The 8,455-nt window shown below is 39.9% G+C and overlaps 1 protein-coding gene across 6 annotated transcripts in view; it reads right to left on the bottom strand.

The window, feature by feature from the left end:
• Nucleotides 1–84: 84 nt before the first annotated feature.
• si:dkey-151g10.3 (serine/threonine-protein kinase WNK1) overlaps nt 85–8,455 on the bottom strand; it is a 48,303-nt gene continuing 39,932 nt past the window's right edge. For 4 of the 6 annotated variants that reach the window (XM_041800187.1, XM_041800190.1, XM_041800189.1 and 1 more), the window contains exons 20-25: nt 6,968–7,053; nt 6,547–6,884; nt 6,210–6,445; nt 6,031–6,126; nt 4,170–4,333; nt 85–3,218 (exon numbers count right to left, since the gene is read on the bottom strand). In XM_041800187.1, coding sequence (XP_041656121.1) covers nt 2,652–3,218; nt 4,170–4,333; nt 6,031–6,126; nt 6,210–6,445; nt 6,547–6,884; nt 6,968–7,053 — 1,487 coding nt within the window. In that variant the 3' untranslated portion in view covers nt 85–2,651. The remainder of the gene's footprint in view (nt 3,219–4,169; nt 4,334–6,030; nt 6,127–6,209; nt 6,446–6,546; nt 6,885–6,967; nt 7,054–8,455) is intronic. The other 2 variants (XM_041800191.1, XM_041800192.1) reach the window with 2 other exon arrangements.

Here is an 8,455-nt window from a genome sequence, read left to right as displayed (position 1 = left end):
ATGAGTTACTGAGGTTTGCAGGAGTTTTCAGCTTAGTAAGTTACTGTATAATACTTCTTGTAAATAAATCTTACAATGTTGCCATTTGATGTTTGACATCATTTATTTTGATTAGTTACAAAACATAAATAAAATCAACAGTTGAATTAGTTACAATTTACAGAGGCTAAATCACCAGCAACATAGTTTATTTTTCGAGGTTTCTCAGCCAAAATGTCCTTTCATCATTGGTTATCATTCATGTCCTGTAAGGACTGTCCACATTTTTGTTGCATTAATTTTTTAATCAATTTGATCTAAACCTGCAGCTCTGCAGCAAGGTTTATGTTACCGTATTATGAATCAACAAAGTAATCATGGTTCAGAAATGATGTAGTGTCTTAAATTATATTTTAAATGTTTAAAAATTGTAAATCACCCCCATTGTCAGGATCGAAAGAGGTACATCATGGCAGGGAGTCCCACAAAAACACAAATGAAAACCAATGTTTTCCAGTTTCAACCAACCTCTGATTTAAAGTGAGAACACAATTTTACAATTTGTACAACCCCATTTCAAAATACAAAAATAATCTTTATCTTTTAGATAACATTTTGGTAACACTTCAAGGACAAAAGCCAGCTTCATATCATTAATCATGGACATTAAGCTGTAGCTTGCGTCAACATGTTAGTATCAGACATGACAGCATAGAATCTCACCTTTCACTAATAATCAACTACAACTCAGTGACAATGTGGGTTTTGTTGAAAAGCAACCAATACAGAAAACCACTGTTATATCCTAGATTATGTAATTGCAGATTCTGAACAGCCATATCCATAAGCACACATCTTTATCCATTCTGAAAGTTTTTGACTCACATCAGCAGTCTTCAACAACTGATACAATCTTCAGTTTTCAGTGACACACAGTCTACCAACCCAACAGAAATGCTGCTTAGACTACATGCTACTTAATATGCTAAGAAAATGTCCAACTCCAATCAAATGTGCCATAATATATCAACTGCTGATATATTATTCTGTCTTCATATCAAGTGAGTTTAGAGATAATTAATAAGATATTTTGACTGGATTAAAACTTTGCAGTGTGCATAAAGCACAGTTCTGGCCTATACTTCAGCTTCTGACAGGCATACACACTGGCAGCCTACGTTTAAAGACCAAATACTTCAAAAATTGAAATTAGGAATTTTTTAATGCCAAAGTTAGGGTGTGAGGATTGCACAATGTTTAAACTTTTAGCATGTGTACAGCCTATCTCCTCACCTGTCTGTAGGAAACAAACTCAGCACATGCAGGCAGAATAAACATTTTCAGTTGGATACATTGACATCTGAGAGGCTGCTTTAAATGAAAGGAAGAGAGGTGCAATTTAAAATGCAATATACAAGTGGACTATCACAGCTTTATCACACAGAAAAAAATAGAAACACACACACACCCATAAAAATGCAGATTTTTTAAAGGCAACATGGGAATAACCTGTAAGGTTTCCCCTGATTAAAGTAAAAATTGGCAGTTTTTTTTTTTCCTTTTCATCTTCCTCTGCAGCATGACATCGTGATTTACTTTGATATGCAGAGCTCAAACTGAAAGTCAATGTCGAACGTGAAAGCCTTTTAAACTGAAAGCATATGTACTCATGACTGATGAATCATCTCAGTAGGCTACAAATGTCAGATGCACAAAAATACAGGCAAGTCAATTTAGTCATACGGTCATGCAGGGCTGGGCTGAGTGCAGCCAATAAACACAGATGGCATATATCAATTCACCATTGTGTTATTGAATTCATCTGAATTTATCCCACATCACTCATGTTAATTCAGACAGTTTCTATGTTACAACATTAAACATAAAATAATACAAATGAAGCCCATGCTTCTTAACAGTGCGTTTGGTCGCATTGTGGTATTAACGGTAGCTCTAAAACTTAACCATGCTCTACAGTGTGACGTGCTCTTTTTTTCATTGCCCATTGAAGCCCCTTGTGCTGTAGGCCTGCAGATTTAAAAGATCCATACGGATCATGAGAGGATCCTTTATGCATCTGGTTTTCATCAATGTGCTTCTATAAAAATATCTTATGCCTTACAGACAAATCCATACAATACATGCGGATCAGTTTAGATGATCACTACTAATTGCACTTTTAAAAATTGATAGTCCTTTTACTTTAAGCACTCACAAAAATATCAACAAAATGTTGAATAATTTGTCCTTGTTGTCTCTGCTTAGATCAGGTCCAACTGAGTTTCTTTTAAAACAAAAATAAGAACATTAATTTGTGTAAAAGGACATAAAGGGATATGTACTTGAATAAACACTCATCCACACTCATAAATGCACACACTCATACATTTAAGAATTTATACATCTCATCACCCAAACATGCCAAGACTTATAAACCCCAGCCGTTGATCCATTTGTATCCATTACCCTCTTAACTGTACATACTAGAATCAATTGTCTCTCACATTCACTCTCCATCTCACCCACAAGCACTGGAATTCAAATATTCACCTCATTCACAACTCTGCCATTCATACACAACTAACACTCCACATGGATCTGCTTTACGTCCTGATCCACACTGTACTTCCATCTCTTGCACCTTCATTTTGACCTCACACTTTGCCTTGGTTTTATTTCTGTCCCAGAGGAAGAGCAGAGGTGGGGGTTGCTGGGTGAATTTTGGCACTGGAAGGTAGAGCAGCAGTAGAGCATGATGATGAGGAGGAAGTGGAGGAGGATGAGGAACAGGAGCTAAAAGTCCCTCCAGTAGCAGCAGCATCAGCAGCAGTGCTAGCTGTGCTCGCAGACGCAGCCGTGGACACTGGAGACGCGGGCATTTGGGAAGGCAGCAGCGGTTGGGTTTGAGGTGGTGAGTGGGGCAGCTGGGTGACAAGATGAGTCTGTGGTTGGGACTGAGAATGTTGGGGACTCTGAACTGGAGGCTGCGGAATCTGCTGGCGAAGTGGGGACTGCTGATAGGTCATTTGCTGGAGGGGGAGGGTCTGATGAAGATGTAAACTTTGCTGCATCTGTGGCACTTGAGCCATTTGTGTCTGTGGCGGTGGTCCCGTAGAGTGCAGGTTGGACAGGCTCCCTCCAGCTGTGTAATGAGGAGGGGCTACCACAGGTAGGGTGGCAGCAGTTGGGGGGACCTGGGGATTCAGCGGTGCCACAGGAAACCAACTTTGTGAAGCCACCTGTATGGATTAAAGAAATGAGTACAAAAGAAATATTACAGTGAAAAAGTAATGCTATGATAATGTAATTATTTAAAATATATTTGATAAGAGATAGACAGTTACTTGTTTGGTAATGGCACAATCCAATTCACTGCATTTACAATAAACATACAAAAACCATCAGTAAGGTTTTTATTGTTCAGTATTACAAATGGATGCGTATTTAGCCCCTGCACCCCCGAAAAGAATTGCCATCACTATCCAGTTGAGTCGCATGTGTGAATGCAATCTGCAAGGTGGACTAGGTGAATAGTCTCATCTGCCTGTCATGCATGAGAGCAGTCAAACATTACATTACACTCAAAAGCTTTAATGAATGTAATATGTAAAGTTATACAAAACTTTTCAAAATGCACTGTGGAATACAACAAGTGTACATGACAGGATAAAGAAATGCTCACTCAGAATTATGACAGCACTGCATACATACAGTACTTGGTATATTCCATATATATGCACTATATAGTGGGTGTCAGTTTGGACACAGCCCATGATGTCGCTGTCCACACAATCTGTTTGCTGTTTGCCAGCTTGTGTGAACGACACTTGGTATGTGACCAGAAGAAGGTGCAACAATAACTGGCTGAAAGGGGGCGTATTGCCACCTACCATAGCAGAATCTGACATACTTCTGTCAATTAATCAATCTGCTTTTAATCTACTGGGACAAGGTAGAAGTCCAGTTACATAACGTGGTCGTAGTTTATCTGTAGCACCACTTAACTGTGTCTTAAATAACTGGAACTGACTGTACTGACTGTAACCTCTGCAACACTTCCCTTCCATTCACCAGGAAAATTAAACTTTAGTGAGGAATATGTGTGAAAAGGGAATTCTGCCTATTTCAAACTCTTGTGGAAGCGGTCAGGACAGTTCACCTGAAAGGGGCTTTAAGGTGTGTTATCCTACCTCAGTAGACTGGCTCCAGCCTCCCAACTCCTGCACTTGCTGAATCTGCTTGATTTGATTAAGTGAAGGTTTGGGTGGGGAGGGGCCCACCGTCTCCTTTGTCCAATTATCAACAAGTTTGTGCAGTTCGTCAGTAAATGTGCTTTTTCTTAAAGGGCTGTTATCTGTGGGGAAAAATGATGGGACACATCACACCTCTATGTATTTGCTACATTATTGAGCTGTGAAAAAAGTATTTGCCCTTTCCTGATTTCTTGTTTTTGCATATTTGCCAAACTTAAATGTAATCAAGCAAAATTAATATTAGACAAAGATAACCAGAGTAAATATAAAATGCAGTTCTTAAATGATAATTTCATTTATTTCATCCTCTAATCCTAATGACTGGTTGTGCCACCCTTGTCAGCAAACACTGCAAGCATTTGGGGCACCTCGCAATTAGTCTTTTATATTAATACAGAAAAATTTTGGCCCACTTTTCCTTGCAAAATTGTTCAGCCCCATTGGAGGGTTTTCGAACATGAACAGTCTGTTTAAGGTCATGCCACAGCGTCTCAGTTGGTTTTAAGTCTGTACTTTGGCTAGGCCAATCCAAAATCTTCATTTTTTAAAGCCATTCAGACATGGACTTACTGGTGTGTTTCAGCTCATTGCTCTGCTGCATAATTCAAGTTTGCTTGAGCTTGAGGTCACAAACTGATGGCCAGACATTCTCCTTTATTATTTCCTTATAGAGCAGAATTGATGGCTCCATTTTAATTACGGCAAGTCACCCAGGTCCTGAAGCAGCAAAGCAGCCCCAGAACATCACACTACCACCACCTTGTTTGTCTATTGGTATGGTGTTATGAAATGCCGTGTTAATTTTACACCAGACGCTACAGGATGTACACCTTCCCAAAAGTGCAACTTTTGTCTCATCAGTCCGCAAAATATTTTTCCAAAAGCCTTGGGGATCACCAAGGTGTTTGTGGCAAAAGTGAAACGAGCCTTTTTGGTCAGTAGTGGTTCTGGCCTTGGAACTCTGTTCTGGGTTCTTTTCTGAGCTCCTGGATGAGTCCTCAATGTGCTCCTGGAGTAATTTCAGTAGGGTGGCCACTCCTGGGAAGGTTCACCACTGTTCTGAATTTTCTCCCTATATGGATGATGGCTCTCACATAAGAGCCTTAGAAATGGCTTTGTAACCCTTTCCAGACAGATAAATGTCAAAGATATTCTCATCTGTTCTTGAATTTTTTAGCATGATGTGTTACTTTTTGAGAACTTGTAGCACACTTCACTTTGTCACACAGGGTCTATTTAAGTGATTTCTTGATTCGACAGGTCTGGCAGTAATCAGGCCTGGGTGTGAATAGTGTTATTAACCTCAGCTTTCCAAAAATGTGGTTAATCACAGTTAATTCATGATTTAACAAGGGGGGGAATTACTTTTTCACATAGGGCCAATAAGGTGTGGAAGGTTTTTCCCCCTTAATAAATGAAATCATAATTTAAAAACTGCATTTTGTATTTCCTCGGGCTATCTTTCTATAATATTACAATTTGTTTAATGATTTTGGGGCACAGGTGGCCTTGTGGTTTAAGGCGCGCCCAACGTAGGTGATCAGCCCGGGCTTGAATCCAGCCTGGGGCACTGTCCTCTCTCCAGCTCTCTCATTGCTTTTTCCGATTCTATCCATTATCCTCCACTATCAATTAAGGCATAAAAAGCCCAAAAATAAATTATTAAAGAAAAAATATTGTTTGATGATCTTAAAAATTTAAGTGTGACAAATATGCAGAAAATAAGAAATCAAGAGGGAGGCAAATACTTTTCACAGCACTGTATTTGTAATCTTGGTATATGTATGGCATTCTGTACCTCTTTTAGCAGGCAGTGTAGCGTGGTGCTCTGGGTTGCAATAAAGGGGCAGTCTACCCTGTTCACCACCTGAAAAACTACTCGACTGTTGAATCCCTGGGAGAGAGTTAGAAAAAAGGTCACACAAAGAGGAAACAAATGGGTAAAAAGGAAAAGAGAGATTTGATAAAAAGCATTACCAGAGTGTGACACTCCGTTGTTATCCATGTGTGAGTGAGGCCGGGGCCGGAGCTTGGTTTTGGCTGGCCGGGGCCTACGAGGAGAGAGGACAGGGGGTGCTGCAGGAAGAGGGGGTGTTCGGGAAAGGGAGGCAGGTAGACTCTGCCGTTGGTCTTTGAGAGAACGTAGCTGTCTGTACAATTCTTGCAGTTCCCTGTTCTGTTTGGCCTGAAGGAAAACCACCTCCTTGATATGCCTACAAAGAGGAAAAATTTCAGAGGAGAAAGTGGTTGGGTAAAATCCTTCATGTAAAAAGAAAGCACAGGCTAAAAGATTGGAGCAACATAACAGACATACTTCTCTCTTAGCTTGTGTAATTCTTTTCTAAGGTCTTCATCCTCCAGCTCACTCTCATCATCATCATCACTGCTGCCGAGGGGTGAGTGGCCATGCCCGTGACCACGAGGCAGGTGAGCCATTGCTGGGGTCCTCTTACTTTCATCTCTCTCTCCCTCTTTAACCCGACATCTCCTCTTCTCCCTCTCCACATCAGGAGACACAGGGGAGCTGTCAGTGTGCTTGTCTTCTTCCTTCGTCTCAGGCTGAGTTACAGAAAAGCGCCCCACTTTCCTGTGGGTGCTACCGTGGCCTGGGAGAGCTTCCTTTGGGGGGGAGGACTGGGGCACAGGAGTCACCTGATGGCAAAGTTGATTATCAAGACTGCATGAAATAAAAGTTTGGATAAATTAGTAGAAATGATAAGATTTGTTGTTCTGACCTGAAACCTTCCTCTCCGTGAATGAGGTGGATTTACAGGTTGTGCTTCCTTCTCCTCTCTTAATGCCCGACTGCAGGAGCGTCCTTCTAATAATGAGACAGGGATGAAAAACAAAAAGGGGAGACCAGGCACAGAGACAAGAACACACAAACATGGGCGTGAGAACATGTAAATGACATAGTGAAGACACACAAATGAAACAGACAGAGAAACAATCATGACAGAGACATACATAAATGCACAAAAATAGACAAGGGGCACGAAAATAAAGGCACAGTGTTAGAAATCATCCATCAATGATACACTTCATCAACATTGTGATTAACATGGCGTGCAGGTCTATGTGCTTGAACATATTTTGGCTTCTGTGGCTGTCATTCTTTGTACATGATAAACTAAATAGATGTCTGTGTCAAAATGCATGCCACAGAGAAACTTAATGGGTGTGTGGGAAGGGGTGGTAATAACTTGTTTTATTAAAGCTCCTGTGAGGAACTTTTGGATTGTGCTGTTTGTAAACAAAGCAGTGCCATTTACAACTTCGCTGATCTTGTCCTGAACATGTGTAATTCTTTCTGATGAAAATTTTAATTTTCCAATCAAATGTATTACTCACTATGAATGTTTGCAGTGGAAAATGTCAACAAAGGCTGATTTGGCTGTATCTCACTTTGTTTGACTCCTACCTAGCAGCATCTGGTAAAAGAGTTAAAATTACTATAAAGGGAACTACAATCTGTTGCTTAAGGTCTTGTTTGATTTTGCAGGTCACATAGAGATGCCAATATCAATTTCAGTCTGTTTCATAACTAGCGAAAACTCCTCACAGGAGCTTTTAATAACAAAAAATAGTAGGTTGTTAAATTAAAAAACAACATATTGTGAGATGGCAGTTAAATGTTAACAGTGTACCCCCACCCACCCACACATCCACTCTCTCATTCTCACTGACTCACTATATTCCCACTCTTATACCAGACAACAAAGCTCAATAACACATTTGAGATCTGGGCTCAGATCCATGGTGGTATTGTTCAATGTGTTTGATATTTGGGAATACTAAATTAGCCAAGAGTGTGCATGGATACTCAGTGTATAGTTTAAAACCAACACATACACAGGCAGCCTTGTATATGTTCTACTTACAGATAATGATCCATTATTAGTCAGTCATGAAAAACATAACAAACATGCCTGTGCACATGCACTTAAAAAAATCTTGTCAGCTACTGCAACACATATTTCAGATAAATCAAACACATGCAAAATGGCAAGCCTACCCATTTACAACATCTGACAGTAGCTTTTGTGCCCCAAATTATACAATGAAAATTTGGACTCTGATCTCAGTCTAAACATTTTGATACAAAATTGGTAAAAAACAGTAATCTTCATAAATGCATCATTTGCATAAACAGCATATAGTAGAAACTTGTAAAGCAATCCTGAGCTGACACATTAAATTAGGTTAGCATCTTAGCACCTATC

The sequence above is a fragment of the Cheilinus undulatus genome, linkage group 11, assembly GCF_018320785.1.
Source record: "Cheilinus undulatus linkage group 11, ASM1832078v1, whole genome shotgun sequence".
NCBI lineage: Eukaryota > Metazoa > Chordata > Actinopteri > Labriformes > Labridae > Cheilinus > Cheilinus undulatus.
The sequence above is the reverse complement of the archived record's forward strand: the minus strand, read 5'-3'. Positions and strand labels throughout refer to the sequence as shown.